Raw genomic sequence first — 23,931 nt, 5'->3', positions numbered from 1 at the left:
CACTTAAATCAGACATTGAGTCAGTATCCACAGTTCCAGACTGCTATTGATTTAATAGGACAGGACCTTAATCTAAGATAAATTAGGGGAAGTGGGAAAGCAAAAAGAGAAAAGGTCAAAATTAATCTTTAATTTGGCTGCAATTTCTCAGAGTTCCATTTACAATGAGCTCATTGGAGCATGCACAAAGTAGAACCAGGATTCATCATACTCTGTCCCTAATTTTCCATCAAGGAGCTCACAGATCCATAGGAACACACAAGTAAACACTGATGTTTATGATGCAGTATGGTTGGCATCAGGATAGAAATACAAAGAAATGAGAGGAGAGCACAGAGTGGGAGCACCCAAAATACAGGTACTTCAAGTCCAGTTGTCCAGAGAAACAGAGCCAATAGAATATGAGTATTAATATCTACTTATATCTATATATAAGTCTATCATCTATCAACCAATTAATCAATTTTAAGGAATTGGCTCACAAGATCATGGAGGCTTTCTTTGTAAGTTCAATGTCTGCAGGGTAAACCAGAAGGTTGGAGACCCAGCAAAAAGTTGCAGTTGGAGTCTGACGGCCATCTGCTGGCAGAGTTTCTTTGTGTTTGTTGGAAGTCAGTCTCTGTTCTACTTAGGCCTTGAACTAATCAGATGAGGTCCATCCGCATTTTGGTGGGTAATCTGTCTTATTCACAGATCACTGATTAAAATCTTAAACTCATCTAAAAAAAAAACACCCTAACAGAAATGTTAATGATAATTACTGACCAAATATCTGGGCACTACGATCTAACCAAGCTGAAACATAAAACTAACCATTGCACTGAGGGAAGAAGGAAACATCTGAGAAGCCTCCTTCTCCTATCTTCCAACCCTAAGTTCTTGCACAGATTCCTCAGATATTCACTGATTTCAACTGCTTTCTGTGCCCTTCTCTTTCTCCATTCCTATCTTCTCCTTTGTACTGATCCCAGTGCCCAGAACTCTCTCACTTCCTGATGGCTTCTAACCCGCCCTGCAAGCCCACCTTACATGCATTTTCATCCAGTAAACTAGTTCTGAGTCTGCCTAGATTACTTGTTGTGTTAAATGCCCTCCTACATACTTGCCCAATTAGACTGACACAGCCAAGAATGATCACAAACTTCACATCATTGGCTAAAATTACCCACATTCAGGCCAGGAAAATTTTAACACCAGGTAGGTAGTGGTATGGGGCCCAGGTCTCCTTTTTAACCAAACATTACATTTTAGTATGCCATGGTTTCTCCTGGTGTTCTATGTGTCCTTCAGTAATTCACCAACTGAGTGACTTAGCAACTTTTAGTCGATTACTTCTCTCTGTCTCTTGTTCAGTGTGTGTTTCTTTCATTCATCTTAACCTCACTCCCATTCGGCCCACAAAGGGAGGTCCTATCTGCTTCAGGTTGGAATCTATTGAACAAATCCATGTTTCATATATTTGCACGCTTTGTGGGTTTCACTGACAGCCCTCTGCCTCACTGCCATCCTTGATCCTTGACAAATTCTAATCATTTGTTTCCCCAACCTTCTTTACACAGTTCCTTAAACAGGCTACCATGGGTATTTTCCATTTGCCCTGCCAATAACACCCTCTCTCCTTCTGCTGCCTTCTCTGTGCCCAGGAAGGCGGCTGAAAAACATTACATCAGCAAGCGCTCTTGCCTTCTGTATTCTAGCTGGGTTGTCTGTGGAGACATGGGAAACAGACTGGTAGGACCAAGGGGAGATCGAGGTCATTCCCCAAGCTCTTTGCTGGCTATTCCCACACAAGAGGCCATAGTTCTTTCAACCTCTCCATATGCTGCTCTCCTTCCTACTCCAGCAACTCTCCCTCTCTTCACCTCCCTGGGCCTGAGGGTGGGAACAGCCCCTCTGTTACTAGCTCTGTTCTGTGGTCCCCTTCCCATAATTTCCTTTTGTAGGCTCACACCTTTGTAAACAGTCCCTAATCTGAGCAAGCCCTCTGAGAGATCCACTGTCCTCAATATAAAGGAACAGTGCTAACACCTACGAATGCTCTGAGGATGGCATCCTGTGGCTGGTGTTCAGAAAGTAGTTCATCTTTCACTCAGAGACATTTAACTAGTCTGACATGCTCAGTAACTGTCTATAATAAAACATTCCTTCTTTTCCCCAGAATTGACGCAGTAGATTTCCTCGCTGGGAAACTTTCGTTCAGATTACGGACCTGCAACAGCTTTTGCTTATCCCTGCTCAAGTAAAACTGATCCTTTCCTATTCATGCAATTTGATTAGTTTTTCAGTGTTCTAAACTTGTGACTCATCTTGGTGAGTTTTGTGGCCCCCACAAATATGCAGGCTCGAGACCCTTGAACTTTGTTCCTGACATTCCTTTGCTCTTCCTGGAAATGCCCTCTTTCGTCTCTGCTTCCGGCCCGTTAGTGCTCCCCCTCCAGGTATCAGAAACATGCATTGCCTGCCTGCCCAAAAACCCTTCCACTCCACAAGAGGCTGGAAGAACACGATACACTTCCTGTCATTATCCTTATATTATAATTTCCACTGTGTCTGCTCCATGATTAACCTGTGAAGGAGACTGAAATGATACCATTAGGGGTAGAATTCTGTCCTCCTGAAATTCTAACCCTCGGCACCTGCGAGCATGACCTCAGTTGGAAATAGGTTCTTTGCAAATGTAATCAACTTAAGATGAGGTCATACTCCATTAGGAGGGGTCCTAATCCAATATGACTGGTGTCCTATTTATAAGAGGATACATGAGAGGAGAAAGTTACCTGTGACTATGTCACACAGAAGCAGGGTGACAATCGCTGGGAGGCAGTCACTGAAGGCTGCTGCTATGGCCTAGGAATGCTCAAAGGTTGGGTGAGCCAGCAGAAGCCAGAAGAACCAAGGGAGGATTCTCCCCTACAGGTTTCAGAAGTAGTGTGGCCCTATAGCACCTTGATTTTGGACTTCTAGCCTCCAGAACTGTGATGCACACACTTCTTGGTATTTTTAAGCCACTCAATGTTATAGCAGCCAAGAGAAGCTGATGCAGACACTATTTTGTATCCTTGGCAATCTGCACAGTGCCTGAAATGTGCAAATGTACACTAAGCTGAACTGAATGGTAAATCATATATAGAGATGTTAGAAGTAGCCCACATGTGCATTCCTGCAGAAGCTTCCTCTTTATCTTCCTCATCTATGATTTGACTCAACACTCCATCCAAACAGTGGCCCTTCCTTCTCTCCTACCCACTAGCTCCGTGGTGAACTGGCTTGGAACACAGTATGAGGGATGGCAGGCACAGGATCAAAATGTGTAGAGGTTCAGATACAGTCCACTTTATACATAAATCTAATCGCCCCCTTAGGTTACTCCCATACATTGGCATACTGTCCCTGTGCAGAGATTATGCTGCCATCCAGTGAACGGGGCAGTTACTCTGTGAGCATCTGGGAGGTCATCTCCCCAAGATCACCCTGTCCTAGGTGAGATGCACAGACTTAATCTCCCGGGAGGGGTGAAGCACCACCTTGCCATTAGGAAAGGGAGCTCATGCCCTCCCCTGCCCAGGGTACATTGTAAAGAGAGATGTATTTTGGATTCGAATTTCCTGTTTTCCAAGACTAAAATCTGTCCCTCTTCACTTTCATGACATTTGTTTGCAAGTATCCATAGACTTCTTAGGAGAAACGTCCCCTTTTCAGTTGAACCTCAAATGATCTCTCATGGAATTCTAAATGAGGAAGGCCTGTGAGACCACCTGGCCCCAGATCCTTATTTTAGGATCCCAGACCTTATTTATGGACAAGTAGGCCAGGGACACTCAGCTGACTAGCACAAGGTTCCCTGCCTTCCGGTGTCATTTACACTCTCTGGGTTACCCCAGTAATGCTGCTGAAAAGTGCAGAGAACAGCAACTTTTTGTTTTCAGAAACCGGATCCTAAGCAGAATGAGTCTCCCCTCCACCCTACCCCACCCCTGTTCAGTTCTCTTGGTTCTCGCTGTCCATTTCCTCTCTCCCTTCTCCTGGACCCTCCCTTCCCTGGACCCCTTTGTCACATTTTTACAGGTGTTACAAATCACTCATAGTTAAGAACATTTAACATGTATAAATAAAAAAAATGTATGTGATCATTATATTTACGTTTTTAGAAATGTCAAATATGAGAATTACAGAATTCAGCTTGTGCCGAGGTTTGCTTTTATTTCTATAGTTCTTTTAGAAAACAAAAACAAAAGCAAAACCTCTATGTTTTGCAACTGCACATAACCAAAAACCGTATGTAAAAGAATTGCCTGATCAGGGATAATCAAGCCTATCCATTCCCGAACACAACTCTGAGGTCCTGATTCCTTCAGTATCACATCAGCAAAATAGCAACCTTTAAATACAAGTGAAAATTCATCTTTAGCCATTCTTGGACAAAACATCCTACAGAAGCCCTGAGAGAAATGTTTCCAATGAGAGGCAGGGAGCTCCATGTAAATGAGACCTATGAATCAATGACACCCTTTGTGTCCCTGAACTCGCATTAGTTTGAAGAGTTTAAAAATTTAAAGCTACACTTAATGTATATATTTTATTTTCAAAATATTTTAATGGCATGGGCCGCCTGGGTGGCTCAGTCGGTTAAGCATCTGACTTTGGCTCAGGTCATGCATGATCTCATGGTTTGTGGGTTCAAGCCCCGAGTCAGACTCTGTGCTGGCAGCTAAGAGCCTAGAGCCTGCATAGGAATCTTTGTCTCCCTTGCCCTCTGCCCCTCCCCCATTCGTGCTCTGTCTCTCTCTCTCTCAAAAATAAATAAATGTAAAAAAAAAAAAAATTCAGGGGCGCCTGGGTGGCTCAATCAGTTAAGCGTCCGACTTCAGCTCAGGTCATGATCTCACACTTTGTGGGTTCAAGCCCCTCGTTGGGTCCTGTGCTGACAGCTCAGAGCCTGAAGCCTGCTTCGGATTCTGTGTCTCCCTCCCTCTGCCCCTCCCCTGATCATGCTCTGTCTCTCTCACTCTCAAAAATGAATACATGTTAAAAAACAAAATTAAAAAATAAATTCAAAATATGTAATGACAAAAAGGAAAGTTGATGCTTGATTTTAAAATATATATTTAAAAAACAGATACATCCACAGAAGAAATACACATACACATTCACAGAAAAAAAAATGCCAAGGAAATCCTAACAATAGAGTACCAACAGCAGTCTCTGGGTTGTGGCTGAGGGGTCACTTCAACATTTTCTTGATACGTTGCTTTTCTCCTTAAATTTTCTATAATTAATATTGATTTACTTTATAACAAAAATTGCATCACTGTGTAAAGCAAAACATAAGCAATACAAGTATCCAATTAATGTTTTAGTGATATAAATTATTACTGCACCAGAAGGTTTTGTTTGCTTCCTGAGTCTTGACTATTAGCTCCAGTATTTATGACCTCGAGAAAGTCATGAAGTTCTCATCTTCTCTTTCCTTCTATGTAAGACAGAGGTAAAAATATCTACCTCGGATTTTTATGGTGAGGAGGGAAAGAGATGGTATTGGTAAGCTCTCAGTTCAGCTCCCGAAGTTGGTCGGAGCTGAGTGACCACACCTGATCTCTCAGCAGCAGGAACCACTCTCCTCGTCCTCACTCTTCAGCTAAATCACTTCCTCCATTTTTTGGTAAAGTGTAGACCGGGGACAACTTGCATCGGAATCACTTACGGGGCCCAGTAAAAGGGCGTTTACTAATTTCGAATGTCCTCAGCTAGAAAGTCTGTATTCTTAGCAGGAACTGCTGGAGATCCATTTGTTAATTACATTTGGAAAATAACCAAGATCCAGGGAGAAAACTAGCTCCAGGTTAGCCCTATAGGTTACCATAACGATGAAAAGAAAACAGTCCCACGGTTTCTAATTATATTATGGGCTAGTTGGGAAGCAGTTAGCATACGTGCAGGTTGGAGAGACGCACTAAGTGTTAAGGAAATGCAAGGAAATGCTTCTAAATCCGTGTAAATAGCATCTTCTGCAGAAAAACTTTGGTCGTTTGCATCCAGATGAACAAATTGCAAAGTGCCTATAATCACCATTTTTGCAATGGTTTGCTTGCATTTCTACCTGTGATATGCCCGGCATTTCTCCTGATATTCCTGCCTCATAAATGAGAGTGGCTGTATCTAATTTCTCCGCATATCCTCCGTGCCAAGGCCAGTCTGCGGCTACAGAAGGAGCTCAGGGAATGTGCTTGCCTTGTTGCAGGGACGCCTGAGGCCTGACGACTCAATGAGCTTTAATAGCCCCTGCTTTTCTGCTTTATTACATGATTCTGTTGTCATTTCCAAAGGCCAGTGCTCGGAACAAACACACACAACGCATATGCGCCAATGAGTGACCCTCACGATGGTGAGGGTACTTGCACTGCTGAATTTTTAAGAAACTATTACATCAGGTTTGGGCTTTGTGGAATTATTTTGCAGAATAAGTTAGTGATCATAGATTGTTTCTAAATCCGTGCAATAATTGATTCTATGTCTTTCTGCACTTTAGGAAGGAGTGGCTGGGAAAATGCAAGTAATTCACTTTTCTTGTTGGGCATCTACTGGGTAACTAGCCTTGCTGATTCCTCCAATACTCATGATTGTGTCTAACCTTCAACTCTGGGAGGAAGGAACTACTTTGCCCATTTCACTGATGAACAACTGAGCCTCAGAGAGCATACGGGATTCACACCATCCCCGGGGCCAGACATGAATCACACTTCCCCACTTCCTGAGTCAGGGTTCTCTGTTGATTTTCAGGTTTGCTTTTGGTTTGTTTAGTTGTTTTTTTTTTTCCTTTTCTTTCTGCTCTTGAGTTTTAAAAGAGAAAATGTCCTTGGCAGGGTCTACAGAAAATGCTTCCTGGTTAATTCTAGGTTTGGCGGAATGTGATTAAGACCATTAAGTCTTCCTCTCCTATGAAAGATAATCCAGCTGCTAATTGCTATTATTTACTTAAACACCATGCCCCCCACACCTGAGGTTGGCTCTTTAAATTTTTATTTACACAGGTCCCCTTCCAGTGGACTCCCCTGTGCTGTGTACCATCAGGTAGCTCGGTTAAGCCTGAGTGGGGATTCTGCCCCTTACCTGTGATATTGCAGTACACTTGGAGGGGTCCCAGCGGCCCGCTGCCATCGGAATCGATGTAGAAGAAACCAGCCGTGTTCCCTTGGTGCCTGTATACCTCGCAGGATTGCTCGTAGAGGGCTGGAAAGACACAAAGACAGCAGAGATAAAGCTTTGCTTGGCTCTACATATCACTCTGGAGGGATCGGTACCTCCTACCTATATCTACTTTCAGTGTTGGTTCCTCCCGCTTCTATAGCCCCGATTCCCCCCTCCCATCAAGTCCTAACAAACCAGTGTCCCAATACTGATGGAGTTGAGCCTCCATTCACCCGAGCATTTATTCACTTATTCTTCCAAATGGCTCAGAGGTTACTTCCTCCAGAAAGTCTCCCCTTCACTCCTCTGTGGCCCTTTTCTCTGCTGACGTCTGTGCCCCTCCTCTGTGCCCACACAGTGGACTGAGCTAGGATCACCATACACTGTTCTGTCTTCCCCAGTGGTCACAGAAGCTGGAAGAGCAGTGCTGTCTCAGGCTGTGTTCTAGCACCTGGCACAAGGCCACATGCACAGCAGGACTTCAAAAATGTTTGATTAGTGGATGAAAAACTGAATGAATACATACAGTCATGTCTTTTTTTATTAACAAAATAACACTATCTTATTTCTACACAACGAGAGCTCGGCACAGTACCTAAAACACAGAGCAGGTGTCCAGTCAGGTTTAGTCCATTTTGACTTAACAAGCACTCACTAAGTTCCTAAGATGTGTCAACAGCACGGTTGCCATGTGACCACAGACCCTGAATGAGGCAATCAGTCTGTGCCATCAAAAGCACACAGAGAGAAGCTGTGGCCGTAGCCACAAAGGTGTTTATGCACACAGAGAGAGGCAGGCACGGGGGCCTGGAGATGGGGTACTCGGACCAATATGCAGATAGGAGAAATTTATAAATCTCATTACATCAACATGAATGGATTCGGTGGTGTGTAAAGGAAGCATCTGCCGTCTCATGCATGAGAATGTGGAATGTCGTCTGATGTTTTAGACACGATGGCATAGCTCAGAGCAGCAGGTACATATCCAATTATGTCATCCTTCCACGCTTAACACACTTCAGTGGCTCTCAACAGCTTTAAAGATATAGCACCAACTCCTCACCTTAGCCAGCGTGCCCCTGTGACTAATGCCCCATCCCAGAAATACGAAGCTGCATTTTGTCATGATCAACTGTGAGGGGGTTCTCAGGTAATTCATTACCAATAAAGTTCTAAAGCTTGAGAGAGTGTGACTTTTTATAAATTAGAGTGAATTCAAGGTTATCCTTGTACCCATATAATTCTCTCTTGCAGTCATGCACCCTTTCCGAAGCAGAGGTAAGTGGGGGAGTCTAGTTTGCATCGTACACACTGAGCGTAACGTACAGCTTATTCATGTTTGCCCCAACCTAACACACCGGAGTGTGCGACACACGTATGAAAGTCAGCTCTTACGTGAGTTATCCCTCCTGGCCACTCCCACACGTCCAAGATGGCAGTGGTGTCAAAGGAGGTACTGTTTTCCCATTCAGGGTAAATTCCATGCAGGCAACATACAAAGGTTACATAGCGGTTAAGAACACGAGCCCTGGAATCGAATTGGGTGGTTTTGCATCACAGGGCTACCACTTAGACTTACGTACTTAGGCTTACCACTTACTGGGAGAAGCCACTTCTCCTGTGGCAGGCAACCTTGAGGATAACTCATCTTATCCACACCCTTAGCTTTCATGTCTTGTTCCTGATTTCATGCCCTCCCCTTAAGTGTGGGCTGGACTTACAGATGTGCCTCTAACAGAATATGACAGAGGTAGCATCTGTCATTACCAAGACTGGACTTTAAAAAGGCAGTGGCCTCCATCTTGGGTGTTCTGGGATCGCTCTCTGTCAGGGAAGTCAACTGCTGTGTCCCGTGGCCGCCCTGGAAAGAGGACCCCCGGAGTGAGCTTGGAGGCTTTGGGCATGCCATGTGAGTAAGCCCTGAAACAGATCTCCACAAACACCAAGATGACTGCAGCATTGGCTGACATCTTAATTGCAGCCCTGTGAGAGACTGAGCGAGAACCACCCAGAGAAGCCCAAGGGCCCAGGGAAACTATGAGGTAATAATGTTTGCTGTTTCCAGATGCCAAATTTTGTTATAATTCATTACACAGCAGTAGATGGCTAACAAACTCCCAAAGCATTAATTTTCTCATGGAGCTACAGGTATAAGTAAGAGCCTGCCTCATACAACTAGTAAGGATTCGAAGAGATACTCATAACATAACCACAAGGCTTGTTAGGCAAAACCAACATGTCTTGCCTCCCTTCTGTGCGGAGATGATGACTTTCTAAAAAACATTTTTTTACACGTTTATTTATTTCTGAGAGACAGACAGAGACAGAGTGTGAGCAGGGGAGGGGCCTAGAGAGAGGGAGACAGAATCCCAAGCAGGCTCCAGGCTCTGAGCTGTCAGCATAGAGCCTGATGGGGGGATCAAACCCACAAACCGTGAGATCACGATCAGAGCCGAAGTCAGACGCTTAACAGACTGAGCCACCCAGGCACCGCCAGAGATGATGATTTTTAATTCTTAGTCCATTATTTTGATATTGACTATTTTATCTCTGAATACCACATTTAAATTGATGCTGCTTGATTTGTTTTTCATTTTTACAGGCTATTTATTCACTTACCAATATAAAAGATAAGAATTAGGCTTTTTCTTTTTTTTAAGAATTAAAAATTTTTTTTTTAATTTATTTTTGGGAGACAGAGACAGAGAACAAGTGGGGGAGGGGCAGAGAGGGAGAGACACACATAGAATCCGAAGCAGGCTCCAGGCTCCGAGCTGTCAGCACAGAGCCGGACGCAGAACTCGAACCCACAAACCATGAGATCATGACCTAAGCTGAAGTCGGATGCTCAACCGACTGAGCCACCCAGGTGCCCCAGAATTAGCTTTTTTGTCATACCCATATTCAAACAACTTTCCATCCCCCAAATTTCCAATACAGTTGTATTGTAATTTTAGTTAGATCGATGGATACTATTTGCAATGACATGACAACATACATCCATTCATATATAGCAAATCTTATAATGTGATTAATTCTCCTTTGCTGAAACAAATGTAACTTGTTGAGATTAATAATTGCCTTATTCTCTCATTTGCCTACTTGTCTATGTATCTGTCACCAATTTAACTCCTAATTCACTAACAAATATCTAAAATGACTCCCAGTATAATCACGTAACAACTAATATAAATGGGTACCTAAGGGGAGAGAGAGAAAGAATGGGGACAGAGCTGAAAGCTAGAACTTTCTGGACACTTATAGTTTTAATTTTGAAACAATACAAATATTTTAAATAATTTTTGAAAATTAAACAGAAAAAAGGAAAAAGAGCAATTACTAAACATTTAAAGGAAATTTATTTTTTATATAATTTATTGTCACATTGGTTTCCATATAGCACCCAGTGCTCATCCCAACAGGTACCCTCCTCAATGCCCATCACCCACTTTCCCCTCTCCCCGACCCCCCATCAACCCTCAGTTTTTTCTCAGTATTTAAGAGTCTCTTATGGTTTGCCTACTTCCCTCTCTGTAACTTTTTTTCCCCTTTCCACTCCCCCCTGGTCTTCTGTTAAGTTTCTCAGGATCCACATGAGTGAAAACATGTGGTATCTGTCTTTCTCTGCCTGACTTATTTCACTTAGCATAACACTCTCCAGTTCCATCCACATTGCTACAAAAGGCATTTCATTCTTTCTCATTGCCACGTAGTATTCCACTGTGTATATAAACCACAATTTCTTTATCCATTCATCAGGTGATGGACATTTAGGCTCTTTCCATAATTGGGCTATTGCTGAAAGTGCTGCTGTAAACATTGGGGTACATGTGCCCCTATGCATCAGCACTCCTGTATCCCTTGGGTAAATTCCTGGCAGTGCTATTACTGGGTCATAGGGTAGGTATATTTTTAATTTTTTGAGGAACCTCCACACTGTTTTCCAGAGTGGCTGCACCAGTTTGCATTCTGGTGTAGCCGCTCTGGGAAACAGTGTAAAGGAAATTTAAACAAATTCACTAAAAATTGTTTCAAGTAATACTGACATTAAGTAGTTTCTTTGTAACTTGTGATTACAGAAAGTTTGAAATTAATGTAAATAATACAGAGTAATTGGGGTGCCTGGGTGGCCCAGTTGGTTGGGCACCCAACTTTGGCTCAGGTCATGATCTCATAGCTGGTGGGTTCAAGCTCCGTGTCGGGCTCTGTGTTGACAGCTCAGAGCCTGGAACCTGTTTCAGATTCTGTGTCTTCCCCTCCCCTGCTTGTGTTCTGTCTCTCTCACTTTCAAAAATAAGTAATAAAACATTTTTTAAAAATTAAAAAAAATAGAATTGATGCTGGTTTAAGCAGGTATCCAGGTGCAAAAGAATGAAGTGGGATCCCTACTTCATATCACATACAAAAATTAACTCAAAATGGATCAAGACCAAATTGTAAAAACTAAAACTATAAACTCTAAGAAGAAAACATAGGTGTACATCTTTATTACCTTGGATGTGGCAATGCATTCTTAGATAGGACATCAAAAGCACAGGCAACAAAAGAAAAAATAGATAAACTGAACATCAAAATGTAAAACTTTCATGCTTCAAAGGACATCATCAAGAAAGTGAAAAGATAACCCATAAAATGAGAGAAAATATTTGTAAATCATGTATCTAATAGGAGACATATTCAGAATACGTAAAACACTCTTAAAGTTCAACAATAAAAAGACAAATACCCCAATTTAAAAATAGACAAAAGAGGGGCACCTGGGTGGCTCAGTTGCTTAAGCGACTGACTTCAGCTCAAGTCATGATTTCACAGTCTGTGGGTTCCAGCCCCACATCAGGCTCTGTGCTGGCAGCTCGGAGCTTGGAGCCTACTTCAGATTCTGTGCCTACCTCTCTCTCTCTTCCCCTTCCCCGCTCACACTCTGTCCATCTCTTAAAAATAAATAAATCTTAAAAAAAAAAATTTAAGAATACAGAGTAATAAAATGAACCTGATATCACCCATTATTACATTTGGTTAATCTTGCTTCATCAATATTCTCAGTATATCAGTTATTCATTGCCACATAACAAACCACTCCCAAACTGACTTAAAATGATAATCATTCCATGATTCTACAGATCAGGGCTCATCTGGAAAAGTTCCTGGCCAGGCTCAGGATGTCTTGTGAGGGTTCTCCAGGCATCTGCACTTAGCTTCTGGGTCAGCAGGGCTTTCTGGGGGTGCTTTGATCTCTCATAGTCTCACAGACAAATTCCCCTGGTAAAGGCTCCAAGATCAACAAGATGGCAAGCAACTGTCAGGCCTTTGAATGCATGTTTGCTGATGCAACTTTGACCAAAGCAGATCACTTAGTGAAACAAAATCCAAATAAAGCATCCCAAGGACCTAAAAGGAAAAGGAGCTATAGAAGTGGACAGTATCCGTGTTTGACTTCCTGAAAAAGAATCACATGGATCTGTAATGGGAGTATTAAAAAGCCCTTTTATTTTACTAAAGCATTGTGATGTGGGGGCTGTTTACCACTGTAGTTAGCCTACCATTCCTAATATACTTTCTCTGTAAACTTTGATTCAGTTACAGGGAGATACCTGAGGCAAAGCCTGGAAATGAGCATTCCCACTTATAAATACTACAAATAACTCATAAAACATAAGGACTTTGCCCCAAAACACATCAGTTGGTATGTTGCTGATCTTACTTTCCCATTCTTTCTTGATTTCTCAGTGGGAATACTTTATAAAAATGAAACATTCCTCATCAATTATTAGGTTTCCTTAACCAAAAGATAGACTGTAGGAAAAAAGCAAGAGTGATAGTTCATGCTTCCTCTTAATTCATCAGTATCAAAAGGCTGAATTTGTCCTCTAGTAGCCTCCAAAAGTGACCAATAAAACTATTTTTAGCTTTAGCTTTATTATCAATTCACAAATTTAAGCATATTGAAAACGGTAATTTCATGAGTAGGAAACAGTAGGATATACCAATCAAAGGAAAATAACAAAAATCTTAAAATATATTAAAAAGACTTCTTATTAAATAACATTGGTATTGATTTATTAAACTATTGTATCTGTCAAGAAAAAATTAATGGCACATTATGTTGTTAATATCAACAGAAACTAAAACTTTGCCATAAAAATTAAAAATATAAAATGTAAAAAATATGTAATTCTGAATTCTGAATTTGAGTTGGTGGTACCAGTATAAACTCATTATTTAATTGTTTTGATTATGTATTTCCACATTTGGACCACTGAATACTTTCTTACTAAAAGGAAGAAGGGTTTTACTGAGTTTATGTTTGGAACAGGATGAGACTGGAATGCCTCCTTTACCTGAAAACATAAAAGCTAGCAAAAATTAAAATATGTCAAAAATGCCCCAAGACCCAATTTGATGGAAGCATGTGAGCATCAAAAAGACTCATAACTGAATTTATAGATTAAAATATATACAATCTACTAGTTTTTTAATCTATCTATCTATCTATCTATCATCTATCTACCTACCTACCTATCTATCATTGATCTATCTATTTAAGTCCATTGGTCACCTCTCGAGGATGCTAGAGAATAAAGTCCTATTCTTTGGAAAGAGAAAAGATCATATCCTACCTTTCTTGCATATAATATATTTGATGGTAACTTAATATTCCACAAAAAATATAAGTTGATAGAGAACTTTTTAGTGGATAGATTAAATTAACAATACCCAAACCTGGATCAATCTCAACATCCCCAAAAGTGATTATCAAGGTGTCTCTAATGTGATATAACATGAAATACACAGCACTAGATAAGACTTGCCAAAAATCCGAAGCTAATCTAATCAAGCCCTTAGATTTGAATGCTAATTTACAGAAAGAAGTAAAGAAACATTCTCACCCACACTCTAAGGATGTAATTAGATAAATCCAGAATGTGGGAACATATGATTCAGTTTCTTCAAAAAATAAATAGTGAAAAGGAGATATGATGTAGGAGACATACCAATCAAACACTGCGTGTGGACTTAAGAAAAGGACAATCAGAAAAAGTAAAATCAAATTTGGCATCAGATGGTATGAAGAAAGTATTTTTAATTATGTTGGGTATGATAATGGTAGTATGGCTTTGTTTCAAAAGATTAAAAAAGATCTTCTTTGTTACTGATACATACTGGGGTGTTTGTAATGAAATCATCAGTACAAAATTTGTTTTTAAAATGTCCCATCATAAACAAGCTATGGGCACCTGGTTGGCTCAGTTAGTTAAGAGTGTGACTTCAGTTCAGGTCATGATCATGTGGTTCGTGAGTTCAAGCCCCACATCAGACTCTGTGCTGACAGTTCCGAGCCCGGAGCCTGCTTTGGATTCTGTGTCTCCCTCTCTGCCCCTCTCTGGCTTGCACTCTCTCTCTCTCTCTCTCTCTCTCTCTCTCTCTCTCTATCTTTATCTCTCTCATTAAACATTAAAAAAAATATGAAAAAGCTAGATGCTGCCTGTAAGAGACCCATTTCAGATCTAAAGACACATGCAAATTTGAAGTAAGCACTTATCATCCAAATGAAAGTGAAAAGAAAGATGGTGTAGCAATACTTATATTGGACAAAATAGACTTTAAAACAAAGACTGTAACAAGAGACAAAGAAGGACACTATATAATCATAAAGGGAACAATCAAACAAGAAGATATAACAATTGTAAGTATTTAGGCACCCAACATGAAGGCATCCAAATACACAAAGAACTATTAAAGAAAGAAATAGATAGTAATACAAAAATAGTAGGGACTTTAACACCTCACTTATATCAATAGATTGATCATCCAAACAGAAAATCAACAAGGAAACACTGCTTTCAAGGACACATTGGACCAGATGGATCTAACAGATATATTCAGACCATCCCATTCTAAAACAGCAGAATACACACTCTTCTCAAGTACACATGGAACATTCTCCAGAACAGGTAACACATTAGGCCACAAAACAAGTTTCAACAAATTCAAAAATACTGAAGTCGTACCATGAATCTTTTCTATACACAATGTTATGAAACTAGAAACTAAGCACAAGAAAAAAATCTGGAAAAAAACCCCACAAATGCATGGAAGTTAAACAACATGTTATTAAAACAATGAATGGATCAACTAGGAAATCAAAGAGGAAATACAAAAACTACATGGAGACTAATGAAAATGAAAACACAATGGTCCAAAATCTTCGGGATGCAGCAAAAGTGGTTCTAAGAGGGAAGTTTATAGCAATGCAGGCCTACCTCAAGAAGCAAGAAGAATCTCAAATAAACAACCTAACCTTACACCTAAATGAGCCAAGGGGGAAAAAAAACCCAAACACATAGAAGGAAGGAAATAATAAAAACTAAAGGAGAAAGAAACAAAATAGAAAATAATAAAACAAAATAACAGATCAATGATACCAGGAGCTAGTTCTTTGAAAAGATCAATAAAATCAATAAGTCTTTAGATCTATAAAAAGAGAGATAAAGACATAGAGAGAGAGGGAGGAATCAAATAAACAAAATCAGAAATGAAAGAGGAGAAATAATAACCAACACCACTGGAATAAAAAGGATTATTAGATAATATGAAAAATTAGATGACAAAAAACTGAATAACCTAGTAGAAATGGATAAATTACTAGTAATATATAACTCCCCAAAACTGAATCCCACAGTAAATTTGAATAGACTGATTGCCAGAAATGAAACTGAATCAGTTATCGAAAAACTCCCAACAAAAGTCTAGGAACCGATGGTGGCTTCACAGGCAAATTCTACCTAACATTTAAAGAAGAGTTAATACCTATTCTTTTCAAACTATTACAAAAATAGAAGAGGAAGAAAGGATTCCAAGTGCATTCTAGGAAGCCAGAATTACCCTGATACCAAAACAGTAAAGACACACACACACACACACACACACACACACACACACATGCACACACACATACCCCAAACAAACAAAAAAAACAACAGGCCATCGATGCAAAAATCCTCAGCAAAATATTAGCAAACTGAATCCAATAACACATTACAAAAGTCATTCACCATAATCAAGTGGGATTTATTCCTGGGATGTAAGGGTGGTTCTATATTTGTAAATCAATCAACATGACAACATCATTTAGCAATAAGAGAAAAGATAAAAAAACATGACCATTTCAACAGATGTAGAAAAAGCACTTGACAAAGTGTAATATCATTCATAATGAAAAAAAAGCCTGAAAAAAGTAGGTTTAGACATAAAGTACCTCAACATGCCAAAGACTATGTATGAAAACTGCACAGTTAATCTCATACTCCATGGGGAAAAACTGAGAACTTTTCTCTAAGATCAGGAAAAAGATAAAAATGTCCATGCTCACCACTTTATTCAACACAGCCACAGGAATCAGGCAAGAAAAATAAATAAAAGACATCTAACTTGGTAACGAAGAACTAAATCTTTCACTATTTGCAGATTATATGATACTATATATAGAAAACTGTAATGATTCTACCAAAAAACTACCAGAACTGGTAAATGAATTTAGTAAGGTCACAGGATACGAAATCAATACACAGAAATCATGTTGTATTCCTATATACTAATAATGAAGCAGCAGAAAGAGAAATTAAGAAAGCAATTCCATTTACAATTGCACCAAAAATAATAAAACACCTAGGAATAAACTTAAAAGAAAATTTGAAAGACCTGCACTATGAAAACTATAAAACACTGATGAAAGAAACTGAAGATGACACAAACAAATGCAAAGATATTCCATGCTCACAGTCTGGAAGAACAAATATTGTTAAAATATCCACACTACCCAAAGCAATCTACATATTGAATTAAATCCCTACAAAAATGCCAACAGCATTTTTCACAGAACTAGAACAAACAATCCTAAAATTTGTATGAAACCATAAAGGACCCTGAAATAACCAAATCAATCCCGCAAAAGAACAAAACAGGAGGTATCACAATCCTAGATTTCAAGATATATTACAAAGGTGTAGCAATCAAAACAGTATGCAACTGGCAAAAAAATAGGCACGTAGATCAATAGAACAGAGAGTGCAGAAATAGACCGTGATTATATGGTTAATTAATCTTTGACAAAGAAGACAGGAATACACAATGGGTCTAAGAAATGGTGTTGGAAAAACTGGATAGCTACATGAAAAATAATGAAACTGGACCACTTTCTTACACTGTACACAAAAATGAACTCAAATTGAATTAAGGATCTAAACATGAGAATGAAACCATACAAATCCTAGAAGAGAGCACAGGCAGTAATTTCTCTGAGATGGACTGTAGCAACATTTTTCTGTATGTTTCCTGAGGAAAAGGAAACAAAAGCAAAAAATAAACTAAAAGAACGAAATCAAAACAAAGAGCCTCTACACAGCAAAGGAAATAATCCACAAAACTAAAAGCCAACCTCCTGAATGGGAGAAGATATTTGTAAATTACATATCTGATTAAACTAAATTATCCAACTTAAAAAAATGGGCAGAAGACATGAAGAGACATTTCTCGGAATAAAACATACAGATGGCCAACACACACATGAAAACATGATGAATATCATTCACATCAGGGAAATGCAAATCAGTACCACAATGAGCTATCACCTCAAACCTGTCAGAATGGCTAAAATCAAAAAGATACAAAACAACAAATACTGGAGGGGATGCAGAGAAAAAAAGGACCATCGTGCACTGTTGGTGGGAATGCGAACTGATACAGCCACTGTGGAAAACCGTACAGAAGTTCCTCAGAAAATGAAAAACAGAACTACTATGTGACCTATTAATTCCACTACTGGGTATTTACCCAAAGAATATACAGACACTAATTTGAAAAGATATATGCACCCCTTTGTTTATTGCAGCATTATTCACAATATCCAAATTATAGAAGCAGCCCAAGTGTCCATCAATAGATGCATTGATAAAGAAGATGTGGTATATATACACAGTGCAATATTATTCAGCCATAAAAAAGAATGAAATTTTTCCACTTGTAACAACCTGGATGGAACTAGAGAATATAATGCTAAGTGAATTAAGTCAGTCGGAGAAAGACAAATATGATATGATTTCACTCATATGGAATTTAAGAAACAAAACAAGCAAATAAAAAAAAAGACAACTCAACAAACAGACTCTTAATTACAGAGAACAAACTGGTGGTTATCAGCGGAGAGGTGGGCGGAGGGATTGGTGAAATAGGGGAAGGGGATTAAGAGGACACTTATCATGATGAGCACTGAATAATGTACAGAATTGTTTCATCACTATATTATACACCTGAAACTAATAATTAATGTAAAACTGTATGCCTATTATAATGGAATTAAAATTAAAAAAGAAAACAAATTTTCCACCCCCCCCCAAAAAAAAACCAAAGGGGAATAGTAGCAACAAAAATCACAGCATATTGATGAATGCTGAACCTGAGCAAAGGATACAGAGTTAACAACTGTACTATTCTATTTTTTTGTGTATATTTGAAAATGTCTCTAAAAATTAATGTTTGCTTTTAATATTTAGGTATTTCAGGTCTTTTTTGGATTTGAATTTGAAAAATTACCGCGAGATCATGACCTGAGCCGAAGTCGGACGCTTAACTGACTGAGCCACCCAGGCACCCCTAAAATAAAAATTTTTAAAGAGCTCCCCTGGGGGAAAAAAAAACAGGAGGGTCATATAGTTTCTCAAGAGAATCTTAAGGAGTAGATAAACTTAACTCTACTTACATATCTCTAAAGCACAGAAAAAAAATCCCCAAACTTGTAATATAGTATAAAGGTGATCCCCCAAAATAATAGACATCACACCAAAAAAGAAGCCTATAGAATCACTTATGAATATCAATAACAAAATTTTACAGAAATTATCAGCAATTAGAACCCAAAAGCATATTTTAAAAGAACATAATAGCCAAATGGAGGCTTAATCCAGTATCAGGGCCAAAGAGAAGTATTATGTGATCATCTCCACTCATTTACAAAGACTCAATGTGTCTTGTACAGGCTCTCAATTGCCCTTTGAGGCCATCTATGTGAGAAGCGCCCCGTTTCCTGTCGGGACAAAGACAGGGCCATGAAGGGAAAGCACAAGAAGCTTTATCAATGGGGAAAGATTTGTTTCCACTCAAAACAGCAACTACTAAACGTGCTACACTTGAAGGTCTAACGTTATGGGGATACACAAAGATCATGTGCTCTTCAATGAAAAGGACAAGAATGGACATGTTAAGATTGTTTAGAATAGATTTTTATATTAATATAAACAGATGTGTAATGTAGCTGGACAGGGCAGATGGATGAGTATTTTCATAAGGAAAATAGTCTGAATCTGGTTCTGGCAGCTAATTTATGGCCTAAAGTACAATTTGAAATGTCCTTGTGATGCCCACTCTCATTAAAGATAATGATAGTATTCAGACAGCAAAATAGTTTTATTTAGATCCCACCTTTTCAAGTACCAAGGTCAAAGCTGTAGTTTTTCTGCCCCACCATTTATATTCCTATTGTAAAACTACAGAAATAGACAAGAAACTTGCTTACAAGACAAGTACATGTTTTTTGATGCCTTAAAAATGGTTCAGTCCTATTTCTTTCCTTTCTTTCTATGCCCCTGGCAATCTAGCATTTACCACATGATTGAATATTTAGTTACAGATCTACACACGGCCTACAGACACAAAGAAGACCGAATTAACTCTAGTAATTAAGTAAATACTTAACAACCATTTATTTAGTTACATTTAGCAAACCCCTTGTGCAGTAGTTTTGTGGGAGTTGGCCTTGCCTGGTTACCATACAAGAAAAGAAAAAAAAAAGTATGCAAAAGCCGGTTGGATTGCTGACATTAGCTCAAAAACATGTGTCAAGAAATTAAATTGGAAAATAGATCTTTCGATGTCACAGTCTGTAGACACATGGTACAGGTTGAAAACAGGCATAGATTCTGTGGTATTTCACTGGAAAGGAGGCTAGTAGAGATGTAAATGCATTAGTGGTTGCTAACGGTTACAAATGGGGAGAATGAGAGAGGGGTATGGCTATAAAGGGACATCATGAGGGGTCTCTGTGATGAAAGTGTCCTCATCATAGTTATAGTGGTGATTACACAAATCCATACACATGACAGAATTGCACAGAACTACACACACACACACACACACACACACGCGGAAGTGTATGTCAAATGGAACAATCAATAAATTCGGTGTGTATTATAGATATTGTTTTCCTGATTTTGATATCGTTCCGCACTTATGCAAGACGCTGCCATTGGAAGAAACTGGGTAAGGGGCACACAACACCACCTGATATGTATTTTTTTTCAATTTACTGTGAATTATTTCAAAATTAAAAACTTCCAAAAGGGAGATATGACCAAACAATTCTACTCCTAGGTATATACTTTACAGAAACAAAAACACACGTCCACATAAAATCCTGTGCCTGAATGTTCATGGCAGCACGATTCATAATAGCCAAACAGCAGATACAATCGAGATGCCCATCAAGTGATGAACGGGTAAACAAATAAGGTATATCCATACAGTGGAATACTATCAGGCAACGGGAGAGAATTAAGCATTGACTCATACTACAACATGGATGAAATGTGAACCGTTAAACCTTCAAACCAATTTCACCAAAGTGAAATCTGCCAGTCACGAAAGATTGCACACTGCATGATTTCATAAATGTAAAGTGTCCACATAAGGCTATATATACAGTAAGTGTGTATATATACACACTTGCCAGCAGCCAGTATATACCTTGTATATATTTATATACCTTGTATCTATACCTTGTATATATATATATATATATATATATATATATATATACCTTGTATATACCTTGTATAGATACCAGTGTATATATACCTTGCCAGCAGCCAAGAGTAGGTGTTTGAGAGCTGGGAAATGGGAACTGACTGCTAACATGTCTAGGGTTTCTTTGGGGGCGTTGAAATGTTCTACAATTAGGTAGTGATGATGGGTGTGCAACTGTGTGAATACACTAAACACCACTGAACTGTACACTTCAGGTGAAATTTATGACACAAAAATATGCCTCAATAAACCTGAAAAAAAAGCCAAAGGCAGGGTGTTAGGTCACAGGGACAGATCCCAGAAGATGTAGGTTCTTCCAGAACACACTGCATCAGCCCTGAAATCTATTACATTTGACCCACTGTGTCTAAATACAGCAGCACGCCCATCAGATGACCCCTGGTGAGCTCTGAAGGCAAAGGAGCATGTCTGAGCCCAGCTTTATTTCCACCGAACACTCCACCAGTAACTCCATTGTCTCCTTAGAAGCCACAATCCATTTCATTAAAATAAAGATAAAATGAAGCAATGGTTGCTAAACAGAGAATCTTGTATAATATGCCTCTTATGTTGTCATCCTGACCCTCTGTGATCCAGCAAATTAATCTACAAATCTTAGAGTAATTATCCTTAATAATGTGTTATATGTAAAGTATAAACATGTAAACACACTTCCTATAAGCCTTCCTGGCAGTCCACATCTGAATTAAGTCTAGCGAATCAGGGGCATGGAGGCAAAGCAGTGGGACTCTGGGGGCAGGTACCAGCAGGAACCGCAGGGGGCACGCAGTAGTTCTATGTGTGGTCCTTAAACCAGTTGCGAAGGGCATCACCCTGAGGCTACTAGCCATGCACATTCATGGACTCCATCCTGCATCAGAATATCTGAGCAGAGTGTTGTAGAAACAGGGACGCCTGGGTGGTTCAGTTGGTTGAGTGTCTGACTTCGGCTCAGGTCATGATCTCACAGCTCGAGACTTCGAGCCCAGCGTTGGGCTCTGTGCTGACAGCTCGGAGCCTGGAGCCTTCTTCGAATTATGTGTCTCCCTCTCTCTCTGCCCCAACCCACTCGCACTCTGTCTCTGTCTCTCTCAAAAATAAATAAACAATAAAGAAAGAAAAAAAGAAACAGTATTTGAACAAGATCTTACCGTAATTCTTTTGCAAAGTTAAAAATTGGTAAGACTTGTTCTAAAAAAACCCCAAAAAACAAAAAACACAACAAAAACAAAAACAAAACAAAAAAACAAAACTTTGAAAGACATTCTTATAAAATAGTGGCAGAGAGCATGACTTTTTTTACTTCTCTCCCCTTTTGTTTTCCTTCATGATATTGCACCTCTTTTGGGAGTAATGTTCATCGTGTATCTGTGTAAATCAAGACTGATTACCAGCTCACTCGATACATGACCCTACTCTTGGTTAATAATTTTTTCACTGTGTCATTTGATATCTTTCTAGAAAACCTTCGGGGGGCAATAGCTCTGGATTCAAACACCACTGAAAATTTAACAGACTTTGGCAAATTGCTTCATCTCTCAAGTCTTATTTTTCTTGCAAGACTTTTATGAGATTAGATAAACTAATACATGGAAATGGGCTGCCATGTTGCCCTGCCCATAGTAGGGATCCAGACAATGGGAGTTATCCAATTGTTATGATTTATAAATCTTCTAAAAGAATTAAAGAAAGAAGGACTGAGTACGTGTACATAGTAAATTTAGGATATTCATCAGGAAATTTATCAAATATATATGGCACCCTAGCCCTATGTTAGGTATAGAGTTAAGTTCTGGCGATACAAAAATGAATAAGATATTGCCACTGTTATCAGATTATAAGCCAGGTGAGAGAGTAGATTGAGTTCTACTCTCCATTTATATGATAAATTTTGAGGGAATTGGATCTTGAATGTCTCTGTATTTTCAGGGGCGAGCCCGGTTCCCAGTAGGTGTTCAACAAATGACTGTGAATTTAGAAACATACAGATGAAAAGGCAAGGCTATTCCCTGTGGGGACTCATGAGGACCACACATGTTTTTGGCAGATATGCCCTTCTGAGAGACCTCTCTGGAAGCCGGAGCAAAATAAGTTAGACTGGGTGGGTGGTGGGCGAGGTGCGGGCACAGGTGAGAAGGCCACAGCAATAGTCCTCCTAAGAATGAAGGTCTAAGCAAGTAAGAGGCCATTGTAGGTCTTTGTAAAAAGAGGCCTATGTATGTCACAGGGGCATTTTTATGCATGTTTGAATTTGAAAAGAACTACTCTACAGTTTATCTAGGACTCCACATATCTGGGCATTTCATTTGGAAAGAATTAATCAGCAATCAAAGAGAAATAGAAAGCAGTATTATTTTCTTCTGGAGGAAAAAAAATAGCTTACAAGTTGATTTAATACAATGGTAAGATTTAAGCCTAAATGTATCTGTCACTGTAATCCAAAAATCCATTTTAAATTACACAAAGATTCAGTGTAAATCTAGGCTAGCACCTAATAGGAAAACATAACAATGTTAGGTACAAATGTATCCAGCACAAGGAAATGACAAAAGGACACACTACTGGGTCACATAATGCTAACAGTTACCATTTGATACTAAGAAATAGTTACTATTCGATACTATAGGATGCCCGGTGTGTGTCAGGCACAGCCATAGACACACGTTACATGCAGGATAGCTAACCTTATACAGTAATACTAAGCTTCAGTTTTACACAGATGTAAACAAAGGCTCAGAAGATCACCCTGATTTTGTCTGAGCTCACCCACCCATCAGCCCAGCAGCTGACATCTACCCCCCAGGCATGGCTGTGCTCAACATATTCTCCCCTTCACAGAAAGAAGTTCTTGCTTCTCACTCAGATACACTTAATATGAAAAATCAAATGTGA

At 39.4% G+C, this 23,931-nt stretch overlaps 1 protein-coding gene across 1 annotated transcript in view; it reads right to left on the bottom strand.

Annotated features, from left to right (window-relative positions):
* Positions 1-23,931, bottom strand: part of CNTNAP5 (contactin associated protein family member 5) — a 796,934-nt gene that overhangs the window by 258,377 nt on the left and 514,626 nt on the right. Inside the window, exon 12 of the mRNA XM_047871013.1 lies at positions 7,108-7,227. Within this exon, the coding sequence (XP_047726969.1) occupies positions 7,108-7,227 (120 nt within the window). The remainder of the gene's footprint in view (positions 1-7,107; positions 7,228-23,931) is intronic.

This window comes from Prionailurus viverrinus, chromosome C1, assembly GCF_022837055.1.
Source record: "Prionailurus viverrinus isolate Anna chromosome C1, UM_Priviv_1.0, whole genome shotgun sequence".
NCBI classification, from domain to species: domain Eukaryota; kingdom Metazoa; phylum Chordata; class Mammalia; order Carnivora; family Felidae; genus Prionailurus; species Prionailurus viverrinus.
Note: the sequence above shows the minus strand (reverse complement) of the source record. Positions and strands in the feature narration are given on the sequence as shown.